Source organism: Leucoraja erinacea, chromosome 1, assembly GCF_028641065.1.
Source record: "Leucoraja erinacea ecotype New England chromosome 1, Leri_hhj_1, whole genome shotgun sequence".
Taxonomy (NCBI): domain Eukaryota; kingdom Metazoa; phylum Chordata; class Chondrichthyes; order Rajiformes; family Rajidae; genus Leucoraja; species Leucoraja erinaceus.
The window spans coordinates 168,937,944-168,963,286 of record NC_073377.1 but is presented as its reverse complement, the minus strand read 5'-3'; the positions used below and the strand labels follow the sequence as shown (position 1 = coordinate 168,963,286).

At 41.6% G+C, this 25,343-nt stretch overlaps 1 protein-coding gene across 1 annotated transcript in view; it reads right to left on the bottom strand.

Annotated features, from left to right (window-relative positions):
• Nucleotides 1-25,343, bottom strand: part of rnf150a (ring finger protein 150a) — a 68,543-nt gene that overhangs the window by 10,622 nt on the left and 32,578 nt on the right. The window contains exons 3-6 of the mRNA XM_055647829.1: nt 17,137-17,208; nt 14,949-15,031; nt 13,004-13,100; nt 4,164-4,377 (exon numbers count right to left, since the gene is read on the bottom strand). Coding sequence (XP_055503804.1) covers nt 4,164-4,377; nt 13,004-13,100; nt 14,949-15,031; nt 17,137-17,208 — 466 coding nt within the window. The remainder of the gene's footprint in view (nt 1-4,163; nt 4,378-13,003; nt 13,101-14,948; nt 15,032-17,136; nt 17,209-25,343) is intronic.

The following is a 25,343-nucleotide window of genomic DNA, read 5'->3' as shown; positions in this document are numbered from 1 at the left end:
CTGTTTCTTCATTCATTGTCTGTGATGATATTGCGACCTCCTCCAACCGTAAATACAACCAGATCTATGATTTGTCTATGGAGGTCAGTGTCATAGGATCACCTCAAACTACTGTTGCTGATCTCAGCCAGATCTCAGACTTACTCTTTGTTACTGCAGTAGGAAGGTCACTCACATTCCATACTCAAGGTGACTTCAACTCCTTTTTCTTTGGTTTACAGCAACAGGCAGAGGGATTTATCTGTATTGCAGATATCCGCAAAGTACATACTGTGCATTCAGAGACTGTGCTCATATTCTTGTAGGGATAATCCTAACAACTTTTGGCTTTCAGCATTATAGAATCTCCCAAGTCCCCACAGAAAAGTAGTCCAGCCTGGTCTCCCTGATCCCTAGCACAAACTCTCCCATACCCACATTCATTCAGTAGCAAGCATTAATTTGATGGGTTGAATGTCCTTTTATGTTAAAACGAAAATGGCAAACATTTAACAACTAAATGGTTAATGATCATAAAAACGTACAGACAAGAGAGAGGCACAAGCATTCATTTTGCCTATAAAACATCACATGATTATCACTTCAGGGTAAATTGCACAAGCTCTCATTGTTTCCATAATTCTTTGAAATTTGGCTACAATTAACCACAAAGATCCACTTCCAATACTACTTTGCAAAAAGACTAAAATATTCACAGTATTCCATAAAAAACAATAATTGTAAACTGCAGGCATTATAGTTTTGACATCAGGGACTGAATTGTAGCTTCAAACACCAGGGAACAACTGCGTTCATAATTGGCATACCTCTGTAGAAACAATGACTACCTCTGGTTGTTGGGATATACTCACAATTTGTAAATCGTACGTTGCACAATGTGTGACAATATCTATGTAACGTATGCGTATGAACTGTACTCATTCTCGCACATGCACAGAAAATCAGCCAGTGACCTTTGACTTGGAAATAAATCATTCCTGTTTTTGATCCCAATACGAGTGCGTGTGCAGCCATCTTTCTCTGTATATTATGTGTTAGTTTATTTATTTTGTAAGCAGACATATATCAAAACATGGTGGCAGCTGAGAAAGTGAAGATTTGTGAATCTAATAGACACTATGATGATTAGTAACAAATGCTTTGAAAAGCTTTCAGGAATCAGTGTTTCAACGCTCAGTGACCGGACTAGCTGCATGCATGAGTTAATGCAGGTCAGTGAACACACAAATATATGACACTGCGTGTAAATCAGTGCTGTGGGAATCGAAGTTTAAAAGGACGTGCTGTGGGAGACTGCTTAAAGATAAGCTATTAAGAGCGAGGGAATACGCTGATAATTCAAAATGGCGCAGACCAGTCCATCTTTTGACGTGGCTCCACCACCCAATCTAAAGCTTAAAGAGAACTGGGTGGAAGAGTGGAAAATGTTTAAACAAATATATGAAAATTATGCAGTATAAGAGAACTGGATAAGAAGGAGAAACATAGAAACATAGAAATAGGTGCAGGAGTAGGCCATTCGGCCCTTCGAGCCTGCACCGCCATTATCAATCATCCAAGCAGTATCCCTGCCTTCTCTCCATTGGAGCCACAAGGGCCACATCTAACGATAAATATAGCAATGAACTGGCCTCAACTACCCTTGCGGGTAGATTCGTATCAAAAAGCAGACCTGCATTCTGTTGGACAGAGGGTGTGCGAATATCAATACCCTGATAAGACGGTCTACCAGACAGATGTGAAAGTCATCGATAAGATGTCTACCAGCATAGGAGACGAATGAAACCTATGAAAGATTCATTTTTCAATAAACGAGACCACATATCAGGGGAAAGCATTGCAGCTAAAACATGCAACTTCTGCGATTGCCTGAGAGAAATCCTCATTCGAGATTGCATCATCATTGGTATTGCAGACGGGTCAACTAGGAAGACACTCCTTCAGAAGAGGAATCTGACACTGCAGAGGACTGTGGACATATGTAGATCCTTGGAGGTAACAGTGGCAAGAATGCAGGACATTGGCGAAGAGCCGACAATACACAAGGTGGAACGATTCCAACCGAGGGAAAAGGTGGTTGATTTTCCTTCGCAGTAGAAGAATTAGGGACCATTTAAGTGCAAGTTCTGTCCAAGGACACACAAGCGTAGGAAGGAGGAATGCCCAGTGTATGGGAAGGACTGCAACAGATACGGACACAAAACCACTTCGCCTGCTGCTGCAAGCAGAGGAAGGAGAGCATGCAGAAACGGGGTCTGCACAAGGTCGTAGAGACATCTGACACAACGTCCATTTCCGACAGAGTCTGGGAGTTGCATTGAGATCAATGCAGCTGGATACAATTCTTCTTCAGGCCTATTCGCTGAGATGCAATTCGGCCCAGAAGCCATCAAGTTTCTGATTGACTCTGGTGCCAGTGTTAACGTGATTCCCAATGATCTTGTACCCAACAAAACATCTGATACCAAGCTATTGATTAGAAGATAGAAAATCACTGAATGGCACAGATGTGAACAATCCTACTTTTTTAAATTCTTTCTCTCATAGCCAGCCCATAATAAAAACACTATTTTAAATGAAAGCTTTATTAAAAAGTCTTTATTTTTAAAAGATCATTATACGATCAAATGTATAACCTTGAACAACCATTCAAGATCGGAAGCTAGCAAGGACCACAATCCCAAGGGCATATCTCAAGTGTTCTCCTGGGACACTGCAATTTCTCAGTTTAGGGTGAGAGCAAAGGGCTTTACCTGCACTACTTTCACCTTGCATGGGGTTTGGTACGCTGAAGCTATCTCCAGACCAAATATACAGTGCATAGTGAAATAGATAGCCGACCAACCGAGGGTTCATTTATTAAACTGTTCACAAAATAGTCCAGCCAATGGATGATTGCTCCTTGGTTAATGTGCTGAATGATGCACACTGAGCTCTTGGGATGTTCCATACCTTACGTCATAGAATGCAAGTCTGCTGGCAATCAGCCCAGTGCTCAGTGACATGATGGCATTAGTTTTTGAAAGCATCCTGCCCTGGAGGTATTGTGGAGAACCAAGTTATTGGCTCTCCTTTTGGATGGCTTGACTGTCTCATCCCTCTGCCCAGCTACTTACTTTATGTACACTGATAATTAGTGTTAAGAAGGGTAGGACCTGAGGAAGTGCATGGTTGGGTAGAGGTGGTATGAGTTAAGTACTGTTAAGTCTCTTTTAGAATACTTGCTTCAGTCAGTGCATTGGAGCCATGCTCCCATGGGTCCCTTTGCTCTTATGCAGCTTCACAAGATGTTCTCCTACTATCTGGTGGATCAGTCCTATCTGTAACTAGCCTTAACTATCAAGAGCCACAGTTGTGCTTGGAACTACTCCACAACTGGACAAATTCTAATCGACTTCCTTTAAGTGAAAGCTGCCTTTAAATATTGTAAATGATCCACAATGACGGCAAGGTGAATGATGGCAACACTTATTTCATACACAAAGCAGTTTAATTATGCCCATGAAAATAATTTAACATGAACCCAGGATGCAATCAGCTAATATCAGTAATTGTAAGCACAAAGCTAATATAACAAATCTATGTTGAACGTAAGATCATAAGACACATGAGCAGAATTTAGCCATTCAGCCCATTGACTCTACTCCGCCATTCTATTATGACTGATCTATTTTTCCCTCTCAATCCCATTCTCTTCAATTATCCCCGTAACCTTGACATCCTTACTAATCAAAAATCTATTAATCGCCATTTTAAAAATACCCATAGACTTGGCCTCCACAGCAGTTGTGGCAATGAATTCAAAATTCACCACCCTCTGGCTAAAGAAATTCTTCCTCATCTTGGCTCATTAATACCATTCAGGGAAGGAAATCTGCTATCCTTATCCACTGACCAGACCCACCAATGAGTTTTAACTGCCTCATCATTCAATAGCAATTAGTGCTATGCAATGAACACTGGTGTTGCCACTGAAATTCATATGCGCTATTTTCTATGTTTCATGCACCAGGACTTTCACATCTCTCTCTGTATCAGCATTTGACAGTCATCTAAATTGTAGGAAGCAAAAATATATTTTAACATCATTATATTTTTTCTTAATTTATGGAGGTAAAAATCACCGTAGTGTTTTCCTATTTACAAGTAAAAAGGCAACTTACTGTTGCTAGCAGTAACATTAATCTCATCAACTTGCTGAAGAGATTCATTGTCTTGAATTGTCTGTGAAAGTCCAACATTTCGAGCAGGAGGCTCAAACCCCACCGAACTCTCATTGACCGTCACGTCACTTGCGCCTGTAATCTGATTAGTTGCTGGCCCTCCTATGGATCCTTCAAAATCAGTTGTTACATCGTCTGCACAATCTGCATTTGGCTAGAAAAAGGACACAAGTTACAAACCAAACAACATTACCTGGTACATGAAAATAAATAGTTATGCATGTAACTTACTGCGATTTCACATCATAATTTTAATATTTCAACTGAAGTTAGAATGGCCAGAAGCTAAAGATATAAAAGAAATCACAGGTTTGATAAATATAAAGCACAGCAGGTTAAAGTCATCTATCAATTGCTGTCTTGAACATTCTCAATGATTGAGCATTCACAGCTGTGACATAAACATTCAAAAGATTTATAACCATTTAAATAAACACATTTCTCCTTCAGTTAATCCTAAATGGTTAACCTTTAGATCCAAAATCCCAAACAAAATCAACATGTTCCCTGCTTCAGTCAAGTTATTTTAAAAATGTATATGCTTCAATGACGTTACCTCATGCTTCTTCAAGCCAATAAAGTCATCATTTCATGGACAATTTTCCTTAGTGTAGAATTTTGCTCAATGAATCTTTAATGCTTTACCTTTGTCAAGTGTGCAAAAGTTTTATCAGTAATTGAGAGATGTTGCAAGGAAATAGGTCCTGCACCAATCAAACCCATTTTTACACTAATCCTACATTAGTTTTATTTTATTTTCCACAAATTTCCATCAACTGTGCTTCTTATCCCCCCCCCCCCCCTAGTAGTTTTCCTATTAAACTTTAAACCATTGATCATTCACACCACAGTATGCTCATGTCAATTCTTCTTCTCAAATCACACCATCTCCCTCTTCCCATGATCTATTCTGTTATACAATCTGCAGATGGGGTAAGCATACATGCTTTACTTTTCCATCACCTTATTGCCTCCAACAGAACACCAAGAACTCTCACTGGTCAGATAGTGGGTATTGATAGTGAAATGGCAAGGGTGATTTGAAATGGCACGTCACTTGATCGAGGACTTTCAGCCACAACTGGCACTCTGGATATTGAGGATTGTGAAGTTGCAAAACCTGTACCAGGTGATAATCAGGTGCAGCTACTCAGAGGGCAATGTAGGATGCCATCTTTAAAGGGGCTGCTTTAAGATGAATACTGATAATGCACGCACAATGTGCTGCTCGAGAGACAAGCTGTCGTCCTGGAAATCTCCTGCCACGGGGATGTCACGAGGAAGTCCAGTTATTGGTTAGAGAGTTCCAAGATATAGACCACAGGAATATGAAAAACAGAAATATTTCCAAGCTAGGATGGTGAACGAATTGGAAAGGAAGCTGCCTTTGACAGTCCTTATGATGTAGGGTTTGGGAGATGCTGTTGAAGAAGCAGTTGTGTACTTACTAAAGAGCATTTTATACATGGAACAAATTGCAACCACAAAGAGGAATTAGTGTTTGGAACGATAATCAGATAGAGGGCATTTGTTCTGAATGGAGTTGAACTACTTTAGTGTTGTTAAGCGTTGTACAATTCAGGTTTGTGACAAATATTGCATTCATGGCCTGCATATTGTCAAAGTGGAAAGGGCAGCACACTTAGTAAATGAGCTGCATATGCAGAATACCTAGCCTCAACCATGGTGCTGTAGAACCACTAATTAGATGACTGGTCCTATTCCGTTTATGCTCAAAGGTGACATCCAAAATCCTAATAAATAAGCATATGATCATTAATATCATTGAATATTAGGTGCAGATCATTAAAGTCACTCTATTTGGAGATACTAATTACTAAGCACTTGAGCGCTGAGAATTTTATTTATTAATTAACAGAGCAAGTCTCAGTGCTGCATTGCTACAAACTGCTTTGTCATCCAAAATATTACAAACAAAACTGAATGCTGTGCAATCATCAGAAAATATCCCCACATCAAAGGTAAAATCAATGTACAAATTAAATATGGAAGGGAATAGGATATTGCCGGAATATTGACCGAAATAGCAGGTCTTCAGAAACACCAACCATTTTTTTTTGCAAAATATGACAGGAGCAATGAGATATTTTGCTGATTCCCAACAACTTCAATTTTACTAGGTCGCCTTGAAGAAACCTTATTTTAAATCATATCCTGACATCCACTCTCAACTCTGCTCTGGAATGCAACTTTTATCCATATTTGACCCAAGATTTAATAAATGTCTGAAATAATCCCCACTGATCATCAGTGAGTATGGTGTTAGCATTAACATCAAATATCAAACTCTAAATTTACTACCAGTTGAGAAGGTGGAGTAATTGTACCATATCTGAAAAAATAAATTTGTTAAACATAGTTTTTGTATTCTAAGGTTATGCACTGAACTTCTCTTTAGAATTTAGCAATTTATAATAAGTGCAAATTTCTGCTCAAGATACTCCCAAAATATTAAGTTATTGCTTGTCTTATAATATATAACGATGTAAAGCCACAATGCTGAATGTATATCCTGGGCTCCACATGATTTGGGCTTCTGGAAATAATCACATGTACTTACAGAATAATTCAAACTATTTACTTTGCTTACAGAAGACATATTTTGGAATATTCACACATGTTTGGCTTCAACACCTAAATTGTTACAACTTTCAAATACATTCCATTCAATAATTCAGTCCGAATTCTGATATTTGGTCAGAGGAGAATTTTAGCTTGTGCCATGATTAGATTTCAATCAACACACAGAACTAAAGAAAAGACAGACAAAAATGGAAAGCTTTTGCATAGTTCAACATACAAAATGGTGCAAAACAAATTGCCAGGTCAATAATCAGTGATTAAAATATTACAAGCATGATCATCTGTATTATATAATCCAAAACATCTTCAACTCACTTTCTATTTTACACAATTGATCGATTGAGAGATACAGCATTGAAAGGTCCTATGGCCCATGAGGCCATGCCTGTCATGTCACACTACCTCTATGTTGCTCCACTTTTACATCAACTCCTTACACACCTGGGGCCATTTATAGAGGCCAAGCAACCTATAAACCTGCACATCATTGGTATGTGGGAGAAAACCAGAGCACCCAGAGGGCACACACGTTTTCACAGGGAAAACATGCAATTCCATACAGACGGCACCCGAGATCGGTCAAAAACGCGTCTGGCGCTGTGAAGCATGAATTTTACTAGGTTGACATAAAAACTGAATAGTTAAAGCTTTACAAATTAGCATTTTGGTTTATTTTGTGCACACAATTTCTCATAAACATCAGGCTCTTTGAATGTTAGATGGATCTCAGTGCATGCAATAAATCCCACAGATGTCAAAACCTGGAAAAATAATTACTGAATCTTACAAAACAGGTCTGTCTTGGCACTTTCAATCTAAAAATGATATTTTCCTGCAGCTTTGAAAAAAAAATCACATATTTTCAAGTATAAATCCAAATCATATTTAGAGTTATTATGGACTCTACATGATTTCAGTGATCACATTCCAAATTGTAATAATTTTCTATATTTAAAAACGTTTTTGTTTCTTTCACATTTTTTGCCAATTATTTTTACATCAAAGTTCTCTGTTATTAGCCTTTCTGTCAGTGGAAACAAATGTTCCTAATCGACTCTACTGAATCCTTGCTTCATAATATTGAATCGTCCCTTAACCTTCGATACAAAGGAGAACCACAGCTTCTTCAGTCTGAACACATTGTCGATACTCCTCGACCATGGCATCATTTATTGTTGGTTCAGATTTATTATTGAGATTTGGAAAAAATGCAGGTTAACTCTAAAGGGCAATATTTACCGATGCTACACTGTGAATAGTGCCATCTTTGTGACCCTCTCCAAAGCAAGAATCATCTTATTGAAGGTGGGAATACTTCAAGTGGAAACAAATAGTAATTTACTATGGTTTATCAGAGCTTCCTTGCTTTTTACTCGACATCTTCACACAAATCTAAGGTTACATATTACTTTTGAACAAGTTGCAGATTAGACACCTTCATTTGTTGGAATTTTGAGATTGGTTTCAACTCAAGAATTCACTGAATGATTTGTATGTACCAAGTCTCCTTGCTTCTGGATCCATTTAAAAAAAACTATACGGCTTTGTTCCTGTTGGCTCACTTCATTTGTTTCACAAAAAAAACACTACTTTATATTTCTATGTATTAACTTTCAACTGCCCTAATCTTCCCATTTTATCAACTTGCGCATTAAGACAATGATTGTATCAATTTGAGTGAAAGCAACAAGACTATAAAAGAGAAAGAGAACGAGAAATTCCTTTGTGCATGAACTTGTACCAAATGGTTGCAAGATCATGAAGGAGCAAAGGATTACCATAGCATAATAGTTCATAGAATCTTCTGACTTGAGGTTAAATGCATCCAAAACATTTGTTACTAATTAAATAAAAACTTTGCAAATCAATGTCAAATATTAGGTGAGCCATTAATACCTCAATAATAACTATTTCTTGCCATTTAAGGACAAATCTACCATTGACTGGACCAGGCACTAGTTTAGTTTTGTTTAGTTTAGTTTTGTTTAGAGATGCAGCACGGAAACCGGCCATTCAGCCCACTGAGTCCATGCCGACCAGCGATCCCCGCACACTAACACTATTTTACACACACTAGGGACAATTGATTTTACAATTTTACCAAGTCAATTAACCAATAAACCTGTACGTCTGGAGTGTGGGAGGAAACCAGAGCTCCCGGGGAAAACCCACGAAGGTCAAGGGGAGAACGTACAAACTCCTTACAGACAAGCACCCATAGTCAGGATCGAACCTGGGTCACTGGCGCTGTGAGGCAGCAACTCCACCACTGATCACCGTGCCGCGCAAATTATGTTACGGATCACAGAGTCACGGAATCCTAGCTGAGAGATTTAACTACAAGATGGCTTAAATGAAGGCATCATTGCTCTACCTGATTCAAGAAACTCGGGCCAGTGCAGGCTAGGGACTTGGGTAAGACCTGCATTAGACCTGCTCCTGCAGTTGAGGCCATGTCAATAACAAACTCCACACACAACATCAATTCACAACAGTGACATCATTCACTAGTTTCACAGATAATATAATACTGTATGTGATCAAAGTCATATCTAAGTAAATTTATAAAATGTTAAATTTCACAATACTATAAATTAATGCAGAAAGCATTCCTAACAAGCATTCCAATCAAAATGGACAAATAAGGAAAATTAGTTTAATCAAGGAGGCATGATTGCAGCATTGTTAAGATTGGTTGCTAAATGTTCAAAAACATTCGGCATTTATAAAAGAGGCAAAAGGATGTGCATTAATCGAGATATAAATACAAGGTTGAGATAAAGACATTAGTAAGCACTACTGCACTGCATGTGAACATATAAAATTAGTAGGGATAGGCCATTTGATCCCTCAACTCTCCTATTCCATTCAATAAAATAATGGCTGATCTGATTGGACTCCCACCGTAACCATATTTTTTAAACTTTTGACTCTCTTATTAAGACCCTGTCGCCCTCTGCCTTAAAAATATTTCAAGGTTCTGCTTGTTACTGCCCCCTTTGAAAAGGACCAAAAATTCACAATCCCGTGAGAAACATAGAAAATAGGTGCAGGAGTAGGCCATTCGGCCCTTCAAGCCAGCACCGCCATTCAATATGATCATGGCTGATCATCCAAAATCAGTACCCCGTTCCAGCTTTTTCCCCCATATGCCTTGATTCCATTAGCCCTAAGAGCTAAATCTAACTCTCTCTTGAAAGCTAAATCTAACTCTCTCTTGTTAAAAAGTATTGCCTCATCTCTGCCTTAAATGGGTGACCCTTTATTTTTAAATATTGATCCTTTGTTTGAGATTCTCCCACAAGGCGAAATATTCTCTCTCCACCCTACCTAGACCCCCAGGATCTTATGTACCTCAATCATCCCCAATTTGTCTGGATTCCACTGGACACATGCCTTGGCAGTTCAGCCTATCCCTACAAGAAAAATTGCACATTCCAGGTATTCATCTAGTAAACTGAATTGCTTCAAATGCATTTACATTCCTCCTTAAATAAGAAAGGCAATACCATATACAATTCTCCAGACACTCTCTAGATGATCTCATCAATGACCTATACAACTGAAGAATAACCACCCTACTTTTGTATTTAATTCCACTTGCAAATTATAACAACATCTGTTAGTTTGCCTACCATTCTGTATTTCCATACGACATAGAGGGAGGCATTTCAGCCTCCCTGTGTCTGTGCTGACTCATCGGAGCATAAATAAGTTAGAGGAGCATGTACCATGGATAATGCAATCATTCTGGGAGGATATTTTCACAGTAGCCTAGAAAGATCCGAAAGAGTAAAAAATATGTACCAGCTTAGAAATTCTGTGAGCATTTACAACAATAACGGCAGAACATCAAACCATACAGTACAGAAACAGGCCTTTTGTCATTTTTCCTTAGCTCCATAGATGCTGCTGCACCCGCTGAGTTTCTCCAGCATTTTTGTGTACCTTTTGGCTCACAATGTCTGTGTCAACCATGATGCCAATTTAAACTAATCCTTTCTGTCTACATCGCTCCATCTTATCTGCTTGTTCACGTACCTATCAAATGTTGCTATCATATCATATCTATTTCCTAGCACTTTGTGTAAAAAAAAATTGTCTCATACATGCCACTTAAACTTTTCCACTCTCAACTTAAACTTAAACCCTCGAACACCCTCCAAGCCATTTCCACCTTGGGGAAAAAGGCACTAATTTTCCGATCTGGGCCTCTCATAATCAGTCTGAAGAGGGTTTTGGCCCGAAATATTGTCTATTTCCTTCGCTCCATAGATGCTGCTGCACCCACTGAGTTTCTCCAGCATTTTTGTCCACCCTCTCATAATCATATATTATCAGGTTGCCCCTCAGCCTCAAATGCTCCAGAGAAAAAAAAAATCACTTCAGGGAAAAACAAACTGCATCCAATCGCTCCTTGTAGCTAATACTTTCCAATCCAAACACCATCCTGGTGAATCTCCTATGTACGATCACATTCTTCCTGTAAATGTGGAGACCAGAATTGCACACAACATTCCAAATGTAGTCTAACTAAAATTTTATACAGCTGTAATATAACATGAAATTTTATACAATGCCCAGCTAGGTTCAGGCTAGGTTCAGCTCCAATTCAATAATTAAGTTTGCTGATGACACTGTGGTGGTGGGCCTGATCTCAGACAATGATGAGAGGGCCTACCGGGAGGAGGTGGCTGATCTAGCACTCTGGTGCCAGGAGAACAGCCTCCTCTTGAACATCAAAAAAACGAAGGAGCTGATCATGGACTTTAGGAGGGCACATCATCCGAGGACGTACACCCCATTGAGTATAAATGGGGATCCTGTGGATAGGGTGAACTGTTTTAAATATCTGGGAGTCCACATCTCTGAGGATATGACATGGTCATCACACGCCTCAGCACTCGTGAGTAAGGCAAGGCAGCGCCTTTACCACCTCAGGCAATTGAGGAAATTCAGAGTGTCTCCGAGGATCCTCCAGTGCTAACGCAGCGGCGGTGGAAAGATCTTGTCCGGGAACATTACCATCTGGTTCGGGAATTGCTCTGCCAAGGACAAGAAGGCTCTGCAGAGAGTAGTGCGTTCGGCCGAACGCACTATGGGAACTTCACTCACCCCCCTGCAGGAACTATACAACAGGAGGTGCAACTCCAGAGCAAACAAAATCATGAGAGACCTCTTCCACCCCTGCAACGGACTGTTCCACCAAGTACGGTCAGGCAAACGCCTCCGTTGCCATGCAGTGAGAACGGAGAGGTTGAGAAGGAGTTTCTTCCCAGAGGCAATTCGGACTGTAAACGCCTTTCTCACCAGGGACTAACTCCACAGAACGTTTTTCCTTCTATTATTTATTATGTAAAATAATATGTGTGTTATGGTTGTGTTTATAATTTGTTTGGTTGTTTTGTTGTTCCGCGAGCATTGCCACTTTCATTTCACTGCACATCTCGTATGTGTATGTGACAAATAAACTTGACTTGACTGACTTGAGCAATTGAAATCAGATGAAAAAAAGCAAATAATGTACTACTTGAATCAAATTTTTGTGAATTTAAAACCCTATCGTGCACAATAGATATCATTTTCAAGTTGTTAAAAATAGACAATATCTTCAACTTTAAACACAACCTGAACATCAAACTAATACCTGTAGGTCACTGCCTCCAACAACTTGTCATCTTGCAATCGCTATTAAAATGGAAATATTAATTATATTAGAAGGCTCCCTGTCATGGATGCCCTCCACCGAAAACGGTGTCTGAGACGGGCCGGGAAGATCATCAAAGACCCCTCCCACCCTAACCATGGACTGTTTGCCCTCCTCCCATCAGGGAGGCGGTACAGGAGCCTCAGGTCACGTACTAGTAGGATGAGGAACAGCTTCTACAACAACACTATCACATTGCTGAACTCGGAGTCCCGCCGATAGATTTCTCCAGTCTCTCCGTCCACATTGTTTGCTTATTCTGTATTTTTTATTTCTATATTGCACTATTACTACGGACTGATGCTAAACTGCATTTCGTTGTACCCATACTTGTATCTGTGCAATGACAATAAAGTTGAATTGAATTGAATTGAAGACTAATGTCAAACACTTAATGTATATTTCATTAAGCAAACCAAGGAGAAAATCCAGATTTATGCAACATCAGTAATTTAATGAGCAATATTACCGGAATTCCAAGTGCTTTCAGAATGTTCATTTTGCACATTGGACAGGTGCGGTGATCTAGCAGCCATGGATCCACACATGTCCTATGGAAAAGATGCCTACAACAGTACACAAGAAACTTCCCGTTACATTGTTTTACAGAAAGTAAGGACATTCTCAAGGAACCCATATAGTCTAGATTTGGATTTCAAGAAGGCATGAATAAAGCATTGATAATTCCCAAGTGAAAACTTAATGTTTTACATTTCACATGAAAAGTTCAGTTATACATTTGCAATACATTTAGTAACATTTCTTCAATCCATTCATACTTCTCTTGAACAAAATCTGCTTATTAAACAAAGCATAATTCTGTGAAAAGTTTGGCAAAGCTGCACATAACATGGTGAATATTTGTGTGGACCATTGCCAAAATGTGACAAATATATTAAAACATTGCTGATTCCCCAGGTATAACGTTACTGGCTTGATTTCCCGTCACAGCTGCATGTTATTGGAAATTCATACGCCTGGTTTTTCAAATTTCCTTTTAATGAATCATAAATTTCTAATATTTTCTTTTTAATTTGTACAATGCAAAATTGTATGGTCAAAGCAAATGAGTCTTTTATTAAAGATCCATCTAAACCTCCATGTGAATTTGTGGAGCGATTCCAGATCCAATAACTCTGGCTCAGGAAAGCATAACAGACATCGCTGAAGTATGCATCACCAAGTAACCCAAGTATCTGGAAAAAAACCTAAAACAGCAGAAAAACATCCTTCCATTTTTAATTGAAGTGGAACAAATAGGTATTGTCAATGTTAATTTCATCCAGGATCCACACCCACATGCTGGGAGAGAGTAAACTGCACATCAGATGGTGAGGAGTGGGGGGGACGGAGGGGGGGAAGAAACATCTGGATAGTATCAGCTAATTAACATTTTGTGAGATGTTATCAGTGCTCTTCTACCATACAGATGTCACAATATTTAGACACCACAGATTTGCAATGAACAGTCTTGACATTTGAAGTCTGAGGAATTATCTAAAATGAAATCAGCAATGTGGTAATAAATTCTGAAGATGCCATTTTTAATCCTCATTAATGTATACAAACAATTCAGAACAGCTTTGATTTGTAATGTTAATAGATAATATTACACCACATGGACAGTTGGAAGGTAAGATAACCGCAAAGCTTGCAAGCTGATTTATTAATTCATGTTCTGGTATGGGAGCATCATTGGCAAGGCCAACATTTTTGTCCATCTCTATATGCCCTTAAGGTGATATAGTCATCTTCCTGAACTCCTGCAATCCCTTTTGTGAAGGTAATTCCACAATGCTGTTGCAGAGTTTATGGTGCAGAGTCAACCCAGCAATGATAAAGGAAAAATATAATTTTTCAGAGTGAAGATGGGAACACAAAGATGGTGGTGATCCCATGTCAGAGCCTTTTTTTGGTGATTAGCTTCATGGGTTTGGGAAGAGCTACTGTTATTTGAAGTGTTTAAGAGGGAACTGCAGATGCTGGAGAATCGAAGGTTACACAAAAAAGCTGGAGAAACTCAGCGGGTGCAGCAGCATCTGTGGAGCGAAGGAAATAGGCAACGTTTCGGGCCGAAACGTTGCCTATTTCCTTCGCTCCATAGATGCTGCTGCACCCGCTGAGTTTCTCCAGCTTTTTTGTGTAACCTACTGTTATTTGAAGCTGCACTCATCTAAATATGTGGAGAGTATTCTCTATCACACACCTAACTCGTGCCTCATTGATGTTGAAAAGGGTTCAAGGGGTTTGGGGTGTCAAATAGTGAGCCACTTGCCACGTTTCCCAGCCTGATGACTTCTTGCATTTTGTAGCTGTTTCTGTGTTCACATTATGGTGATACAAATTGCAAAAGTCCGTACCAACTCTGATGTATCTAGAGTCCACAAACAAAGCTGAATGCACCGGCAACTCACCGGCATGGTAAAATTCGCACTACGTCATTTGGCTTATAGCCTTCAATGCAAACAGCACAATTATCGAAGTCTGACTCTGTTTCCTGAGAAGAAGAAAAAAATCAGCAGCATTAAAATTGTGCTATGTAATGAAATTTATTGTTTTGTAATGAGCAAAGTTGAATCTCAGAGATTAAGCACCTAGCTGCGATTCCACTGTACCGTACCAAAATAAATAAAATAATACCAGTAAATAGAAGTGGTTTAGTTGGCTTAATTAGAATGGAATACAGGCTGAGGAAATTAAAAATGTATATAACAATGGCGTATACTGACAATTCCCGACTAACATCAAAGGTGGTGTGAATCTACTACAGGTGCACAACCTTTTATCCGAAAGCCTTGGGACCAGACACTTGTCGGATTTCGGACATTTTCGGATTTCCGAATGGAAGATTTTTAGCGTAGATTAGGTAGATAGCGCGGGCGGCTTGAAAAGTCTGGAGCGGCTGCCTCCTCCCCGGAGACTGGGAGAATCATTGCATAAATGTTAGTCAGTTAGTTTGGAGGGATTTTATGTGGTGGTGGTGGAGTAGGGGTGAAGGGGGAAACTTTAATTCTTAGTCCCCTACCTGGTCGGCGACTCCCAACCTCGCGGAGCTGGGGGCTCCGTCCGGCCGCGGGCGGTGCTGGTTGGAGCTCCGACCCCGGCAACTCTACCCCTAGCTGCGCGGCTCCAAATCCAGCGACGCTCCGCGAACGTTGGGAGTCGGCGGCCACAGCGCTCCGGAGCTTGCCGCACGGTGACCCGGTAAGGCATTGCCCGCTCCACGCTGGTATCCCAGCGCTGCGACGCCGCCGACTCCCGACATTCGCGGAGCTGGGGCTTCCGGCAGCGGGCCGCGCTGGATTTGCAGCGCCTCGCAGCCAGGGGTAGCGTTGCCGGGGTCGGAGCTACAACTGGCGCCGCCCGCAGCCCCACCGGCCACAGCGCTGCGGAGCTTACTGCACGGCGACCCGGTAAGGCATTGACCGCTCCCCGCCTCTCCGACCAGGTAGGGGACTAAGTATTAAAGTTTACCCCTTCACATAAAAGCCCTCCAAACTAACTGACTAACATTTAAGCAATGATTTACAGATGTTTAAGCGTCTCCCGGTCTCCGGGGAGGAGGCAGCCGCTACAGTAGTACAGACCTGGGTTGACCGTGGGTCGTTTCGGGTCAAGTTTGGCGCCAAACGCGAGCTTTGGTGCGCAGACGACATCTGGAAACAATGGCCGGTTTTCGGAGTTTTTCGGTTTCAGGAACACCGGATAAAAGGTTGTGCACCTGTACTTAAATTGTTACCATTCATCGAATGGAGGTACCTTTGCCACTGGTGTGAGATAAGGAGTCTCGAGATATAGATCCAATAAAGAAGAATCTGCAATGTATTTCCAAATCAAGATGCTGTGTAAGTTAATGAGTTATTTTTAAATGGGGAATCCTTACAGATCTGCTATCTTTGTTCTCGTGGATCAGAGAGGTCATGGATTTTGGAGTTGCAAGTGGAAGAAGCATTTGTAATTTTTTGAAATTCATCTTGTGCAAGGCACAATCAGCAACTTGGTGCAGTCAATGCAAAAAATAAGTATTTAGTGTTGTGGACTGGTGTCAAACAGACTGAGCTGCTTGACCGAGATTGAACTAACATTCATCCAATTAACATTGAAACATAGAAAATAGGTGCAGGAGTAGGCCATTCGGCCCTTCGAGCCTGCACCGCCATTCAATATGATCATGGCTGATCATCCAATTAAGTTGGGGATAGGTCATCACATTACAGACTACTAACTTACAGATATTAGAAAGGGCTGGGAGCGTCAAGTGGCGAAACATTCACTCCAGAACCTTAATCATGCACCAATTGGTACAGTGAAATTTGAGTTACCATACAGCCACACAACTCTAGCTCAGCACGGCTAAGGATTTGTATGTGGGTGAACTCGCTACTTTTGGCTTGCACTATTATGGCCCGGTTTGACAAGGATAATGGATCATTTATTGTACATTTTGTTTTATGTGTTGCAGCATTAAATCTGCTTGTAAAGCTGCAGCAAGTATGAATTTCACTGTTCTGGTCCCAGTTCATATGAAAATTAAACACTCATGACTCAGAGCCCCTGTGGCCACTGTACCATATAATCCAATATTTTCACAGATGTTATTACCTTATCACCTTTCTTGATTGTTCTAATTTGAAGTTTACCAATGGCTTTTTTAGCAGCATCTCCAAGACGACGCTGAAAAATAAATAAAATTATTTATTAAATAACTTCCACTAACCTGTTCAACATTCATCAAACTGGATGGCAATATTTATAACATCAGAGAATAGCCAGCAGCATTTTATAGGAAAATATTGGCTCAACTGTTCGTCACTTAATGTTTATGGACTTCCATCCGTGCCCAAAACCCATCAGTTGCTGTCGGTAATTTGAAGCTGGGTAAATGACCGCACTTGGATACTAAACACTGAAGGTCAGCATGGGTGTGTACAATTGCAGAGATTCACCAGCACTTAAACTAAGGTATGCATATAAAGATCCTGTGCCAAGTTGGTGGAGGCACTGAAAGTGCTTCTTTGTTCATTTCAATGGAGGTGAACAGCTCCTGAGGACTGAGATTAACATTGGTACTTTTGAGTATTTTATGATTTTGACCTTGTTTTTGAAAATAATTTTTAAATATTTTGAATGCCAGAAACATTAAATGTTTCCCCAGTTTAATCCGTCAGGAGCAAGGCGCACATAGGTATTTAGAGCTTCTTTTGACTCACTCCCTCTTTGATCTGGAAGAGGGGGGGGGGGGGGCAGGGGAAATGTTGTCCATTATTGCCGATTGTCCACTATAAGCAAATCAGGTATTATCATTGTATAACTAGTAGAAACAAACAACTGCAGTTGCTGGTTAATACACAAAAAGATACAAAGCGCTGGAATAACTCAGTAGCTCAGGCAGCATCTCTGGAAAACATGGGTAGTTAATGTGTCTGGTCTAACTGAGCCTGGAATCAAGGTGTGTCGATGGCCCCGGCTTGCTGAGGTGAAGATCGGCAGAGTCAATGGTTCGCGGCCCGCAGGGAGGAGTGCAGGGAATTTTCAGCAGCCGATTCGGCTTGGAAGCGGCCAAGGAAGCTGTGTGGGCAGGCAGTGGTGGCAGAAGGCCCAGCCTGGGAAACGGCACAAGCTGGAGACAGTGGGACACTGGGTGCTGGGCCCAGCCTGGGAAACGGCACAAGCTGGAGACAGTGGGACACTGGGTGCTGGGCCCAGCCTGGGAAACGGCACAAGCTGGAGACAGCTGGGGGCACTGGGTGCTGGGCCCAGCCTGGGAAACGGCACAAGCTGGAGACAGCATTGGGTGCTGGGCCCAGCCTGGGAAACGGCACAAGCTGGAGACAGCAGGGGTAGCAGGCTGGGAAACGGCACAAGCTGGAGACAGCTGGGGTACTGGGTGCTGGGCCCAGCCTGGGAAACGGCACAAGCTGGAGACAGCAGGGGCACTGGGTGCTGGGCCCAGCCTGGGAAACGGCACAAGCTGGAGACAGCAGGGGCACTGGGTGCTGGGCCCAGCCTGGGAAACGGCACAAGCTGGAGACAGCTGGGGTACCGGGTGCTGGGCCCAGCCTGGGAAACGGCACAAGCTGGAGACAGCAGGGACATTGGGTGCTGGGCCCAGCCTGGGAAACGGCACAAGCTGGAGACAGCAGGGGCACTGGGTGCTGGGCCCAGCCTGGGAAACGGCACAAGCTGGAGACAGCTGGGGCATTGGGTGCTGGGCCCAGCCTGGGAAACGGCACAAGCTGGAGACAGCAGGGACACTGGGTGCTGGGCCCAGCCTGGGAAACGGCACAAGCTGGAGACAGCTGGGGTATTGGATGCTGGGCCCAGCCTGGGAAACGGCACAAGCTGGAGACAGCAGGGGCATTGGGTGCTGGGCCCAGCCTGGGAAACGGCACAAGCTGGAGACAGCAGGGGCATTGGATGCTGCGAGTAGCCTGGGAAACGGCACAAGCTGGAGACAGCAGGGACATTGGGTGCTGGGCCCAGCCTGGGAAACGGCACAAGTTGGGGGTGACGACAGCGGCCAGCGTTGCGAGCTGGCAGGGGAGGCGGCTTGAGCCAGGGGCAGCATGGCCGGATGGCGCTGTGAGCGGTGGGGGAGGTGGCGCAAACTAGGGAAGGTGCGGGCAGCCGTCGATAACTCCATCCATTATAACTGAAATCCGTTAAAAAGAGGTCCGTTAAATGTGGGTTTACTGTATAACTTTATTTAGCTATATAGCTATACCAATTTGTGAGAAGGCAAATACATTTATAAAAATCTTCTAACCATTTCCACACGTATACATCAAAACAGCCACTACAAAACCTAAAGTGTATCGCTCTTCTATATAATATTCATTTGATATTAGAAGGGTTATATAACATTTCTCCTTCAACTGTGTATGCAAACACTAGAACTGTTGTTTCCAACTGTCAATATAACTCAAAAGGTGACTATGTTGTTATTTCACTGCAATCTTAGTGTCCAGGCCTGACTTGTATGCTGGTGGCATGCCAAAATACAAAATGCTGTAATTTACAGCAATCCAAATGATCTGCTAACTATCTTAAGAGCTAAGCACAAACTATGCAAGTACAACAAACTCCAAATTTATTTTAATGAACATCGTTGAAAAACTCAAACAGATGTTGAATTAAATTTGAGAAATGTTAAATAGTCATTTAGTGCAGCATACCAAGAAGATCAAGGTTGCACAGAAAAACATGTCAAAGAATGACTAAAGCCTCCAGTCTAGAAAGAAAAAAAATAAGTCTGCTAAAATCAAATTTAAGGGTGTGTACATTTTAAAAGACAAGAGTTGGAAACCACAATCTGAGGAAATATTCCCATTTTCTTTGCAACACCTTTTCATAAGCTTGGCGGCCATTCTACAGTAATTGGAAGAGTATAAAAATAAGAGATTGTGGATTTGACATTGAGAAAGTCATATTTAAAGTCTTTTCAGCATTTCACAGTATATGCACTAAATATATTTCAAAACCATGCTGTCCCCATTCATTAATCCCCCCGCGCAAACACTTACAATGTCATGGTTATGGCCTGCTCATACTCATAGGCCTCATTAATATCTTTTTTCAGTCAGTAAGAATTTAGAACTGGTGTGCAGCTATTTTCTCTCACTAACAACATCCCCAAGGAATATGACCCAAATCAAAACTAAGTGCCCACCAATCAATTGAAGATCAAATTAGGATTTGTTGAGAAATTTAACACAGGCAATAATTAGGACAAAAAAACATAAGCAGAGCACCTCAACAACCCAATCCACATTAGATCAAGCATAATGTTATTTATGGGGCACAGGATGCACCTTTTTGAGACTGTAGTTAATGTTGCTTATATTATTGGTGTAGAAGGTGTCTACAAATTGTCTCTTTTCTGTAAACTGTACTGAGACCAAAAATAATTGTGATAATTACCTCAATGTATTCAGTTTATAAAAATATCGATCATGCTGTGGTAAAAAAGTGAATCAGCACAACATCTAATTCTCTACCATATATACCATATACCTTTGCAAGAATGGGAACATTTTGCAAACTCTAAGGCTCCCCATTCAAAAATCATGGCCATTAAATTTTTAATCGTTGAACTGCAAATGTAAATTAATCTCACAGCAACCATTTATTCATGTTAATACATGATAATACCTGCTCTAAAGGCCTGGCACTACACTGAGAATGATTGATTAGCTTGCAATCTAATTTTGCTAAATCCATACAGCTCAGATCCGGAAACATCTGTGAAAACAGAAAGACTTACATTTTCAGGTGGAAACATGTATGAAAGATTTAGAGACGTGAATCAACTCGAATGATTGAACACCATTTCAAACTGTTAGCTACAGTCACAGATCCATAGAATTCTAAATATAATTTTTTCCATAGCTAGAGTAGGTTAGAAACAAAAGACTAAAGGGCCTGTCCCACGAGCGCGGCAAGCGCGACCTAATGTGGTCGCTTGAGTCATACAGCCTCGCGGGGCCGGTCCCACTTCAATCGCCGGAGCTGTATGTTGTTGTGCGTAGCTGGTCCCGACATCGCGCGAGGCTCCAGAACACTGACAGCCGCATTGAGGCCGTACACACGCCTTGACGGGCATACACAGCATCTTGAAGCCGTACGCAGCGTCTTGATGCCGTACGTCATGCGCGGACTTCGCTCGAACTTCACGTCACTCACTCAACCTCCCCGCGGCTCTCGCTTCTGGTTTGGTCGCGCTCGCCGCATGCAGTCGCATGCTGGTGGGACCGACCCTGTACGGGGATCACTCGACCTCCGCGCGAACCCCGCTTCCGGTTTGGTCACGCTCGCCGCATGCAGTCGCATGCTCGTGGGACAGGCCCTTTAGGATCAGGATGAAGGGTACTTTCTTCACTTCCGGAATAACTAAATCATTTAGAATTCCCTTGTCTATCTTTAGTTGCCCAAGAAAGTGGCAAAGCACTAACCTTCATGAATTATTAATCAATCTGATGAATGTATTCCCCCAATGCCATTAGTGGGGAGTTTCAATCCAGTAATCATACCCAGCAACAGGGGCAAATTTATTTTTCCAAATCAGGACATTGTGTGACTTAAAGGAACGCATTCAGGGGGTAATAACCACCCAGATGGCTAAAAGTTGCAGTTCTAGGAGAACCGATCAAGGATGCCTTGGTAAGTTGTTGGGAGTGCATTTTGTAGATGATGCTCATTACAGCCACAAGGCACTGAAAGTGCAGGGAGTAGAAGCTTGTGGTAGTTGATGAAGTACCAAGTGGGTTGGTTGCTTCATCCTGAATGGTTTCATTATTGAGTACTCGAAGAGTTTCATATCATATTCCTGATTTGTGACTTCCAGATGGTAGGAGAGATTTGGGGAATTTGTAGGATACCGTAATGTAAGGGTTAACTAGACTGTGAGCTGGAATGGAGTTGCCAGCTAAATCAGCAGCATATTTCCCACCTGATTTAGAAAAAACAAGTAGATGTTTTCGAAGAATGCTTGAGCTAATTCTGAGAGCTCTAGATCATGAGACACCTGCGAGGTCACTGAGATAAGCTTTGCTTTCGCAGACACATCCGAGGCTAGATCGGTGTCTGAAAGGACACAAAACTCACGCCATTATGGTACTACGGAGAATAGCTGGTTGACACATAATCACCTGCTATTCTGAATGAAAAAGTTATTATGTAAAGAAATGATTCTATCATGAGGAAATGAAGCCAATATTCGGGGAGAGAAAAGAGCTTCACCACGGGGGGGGGGGGGGGGGGGGGAGAGAGAGAGAGAGAGAGAGAGAGAGAGAGAGAGAGAGAGAGAGAGAGAGAGAGAGAGAGAGAGAGAGAGAGAAAGAGAGAGAGAGAGAGAGAGAGAGAGAGAGAGAGAGAGAGAGAGAGAGAGAGAAAGAGAGAGAGAGCGAGCGAGAATATGCAAATGTTATACCATTGGTTTACAAATTACCCAAGCGGAATATGCGGTGCTGTTCCTCCAGTTCGCATGTAGCTATGTTCAGGACAGAAAGGTCAGTATGGGAATAGAAAGGGGAGTTAAAATAGTGAGCAACGAGGTGATCCAGCAGGCCTTATGCCCCTGTCCCACTTAGGAAACCTGAACGGAAACCTCTGGAGACTTTGCTCCCCACCCAAGGTTTCCGTGCGGTTCCCGGAGGTTGCAGGTGGTTGCCGGAGGTTGCAGGTAGTGGAAGCAGGTAGGGAGACTGACAAATACCTCTGGGAACCACACGGAAACCTTGGGTGCGGAGCAAAGTCTCCAGAGGTTTCCGTTCAGGTTTCCTAAGTGGGACAGGGGCATTAGCAGACCAAGTGCAAGTGTTCACCGAAAGTGTCGCCTAATTTATACTTGTTTTCGACAGAGTGAAGGAAGTAATTTCAGGGGCATCAAATGCAGTAGACAAGGTTTGAAGAGGTACACGTGATGCTGAAACCTCCTTGAAAATAGATTACAATGATTTCTCCATGATTGATTGTTCCCCATTTGTGAGATAATCTGTGATTTCCTAAATAGCGGAAAATAACGACCTATGCTGTGACCTTTTCCCATTACAACTTCCTTCAAAATACCAGGACCTAGGTTCTGTCAGATCCTGGGAACCTAGCACCTTAAAGGGCCTGTCCCACTTTCACGACCTAATTCACGACCCTATTTCGGGAGCTCGCGAGTCCAGGGGGAGAGACCGCTTCCCGGAGCTCCCGCAACGCGACTTCTCAGCCCATGTCGCGGGGTTGGAATAACCTGTAGCGGGGACGTACATCGCCCGGCGCGGCTTCATGGCCGTGGGACATTCCAGCGCCCGCCGGTGCTCCAACTTTGTGACTTTTAGACCGGGGCGGGGCTGTAAATCGCCCGGCACGGCCTAAAATGGCCGTGGGACTTAGCATCGCCCGCCTGGGGCTTGGACATCGGGAGAGAAATGGAGAACAGGGGAGAGAAAAGACTTTGCCTTCCATCACAGTGGGTCCACTGTGATGGATGTTTGTGTGAATTAAATTGTGTGTATGTCTGTAGGAAATTGTCTTTGTTTGCATGGCTGTGGAAACAGAATTTCATTTGTGCCTCACTGAGGGTCACATGAGAATAAATGGTATTGTATTGTATTTACTCGTGGGCATTTTTCATCAGGCTAGAAAAACGCCCCGACCTACTTGATGCCAAGAGTACCTATGTGTCTAGCATCACGACCTACCTACAACCTGCCTACGACCTCGTGACGACCATGCTACGAGTACGAGTCAAGGGCAAACTCGACAGAGGTCGTGAAACCGGGACAGGCCCTTTAGTCTAAATAATTCCTCCAATGCATTTTTTAAAATTCATGCCAATTTCTTTGATGTCATTTATTCCTGATTTATTTACCCTGCTATTTCTAGGAGGCTGACCAGTTTAGGGAAGATGGTATTCACGGGATTTCCTAGTCAGTATTTGACACGGCACCATACTGACCGTTCCAGATTTAGTGGATAGGAAGTGCAATTGCTGGGTTAATGTTGGGTGGACTATGTGGCTTAATCCAATACTAATCTCTCTGGACATCTATTTCAATACTGTATCAAAATAGCATAAAATGATCTCTGCTCAAAGCTTCCAATGGCAATACTTGAACCAGAGATCATTCGTATAAATAACTTTCTGCTACTGCAATTTTAAATCTGATCTCTTGATACTGATTTCCCAAATGTAGAAACTAATTTTTACTTATTCATTTTATCAAAAACTCCTCATAATTAAATAAACCTATCCTTTACTGCTTTAGTGGAAACAGTCGCCTTTTAATTACTGTTTTGCATCATTAATATCATCCTGATGAAAATGGATTTAACAACCAGTTTCTTCACATGTACTTCTAGCAGGTCAAATGTCACTTTGCAATGCCATTCACCTGTCCCAAAAACACATGTCAATGCTTTGTCAATAGGCAACTTCACCCCATGGCACTGATCTTTTTTGAAAATGGGAAAGCTACTCTTACATTAAGGAAACAAACATTAGTTGGTTACCATCTATGTTCTGCATATTATTATTGTGCTATATGGATTTCAGAGAGATGTTTTTATTTCAATATCCCCAAAAGGCCAGTCATGCTAAAGACAGTTAAATATTTCAACCTCTAATTTCTTAATTAATTTTATTCAAGAATGTTTTCTTTTTCATTATTTTTTTAAGTTTCATTCCCATATAATTATGAACTTTAGATTGAATCCACTAACTGACGCCTCTCTCTCCTGCTCAAGTCTTTTATGGTCCTTTTGCTGTTGTCAGCCAATTCCAAAAATTGTCCTGCCTTGATATGTAAATCAACTATTCTTTTCGAAATGTGAAATATCCCTGGCATTGACATGGAGCGAACATATACTTCCAGCTCTTTAGTCCAAACACTTCCTTTCTTGACTTTTAGCTGCACAATTCTGTACTTCCTCTTGCATCTACATCTGAATTTTCCATTTTGGTTTGAATCTGAAGTGCTGTCCTCATCTTTAGATGTTTGGCCTCCAGTTTGCTAGTTTCTATTCTCATCTGGGACATCATGGGCTGTGAAGAATATTTGCACCATTCACAGTAATTCAAATGCATTTTGAAAAATACCAATACAGTTTTCTATTCCGCTTTAGTTATTCTCATATTCACATTAAAATACCTTAAAACAATAGTGAAAACACGCCTACTTCACATAAATTGGCTTTGTCGTTATTTCTTAAATGACCCTCCACTAATGATCATCATCATAATGCAAAGATTGGCAGGGACATTTTGATCATTTGTTATTCTTTTGAACACTTCAAAAGTTTATTATGATTGAAGTTAACTA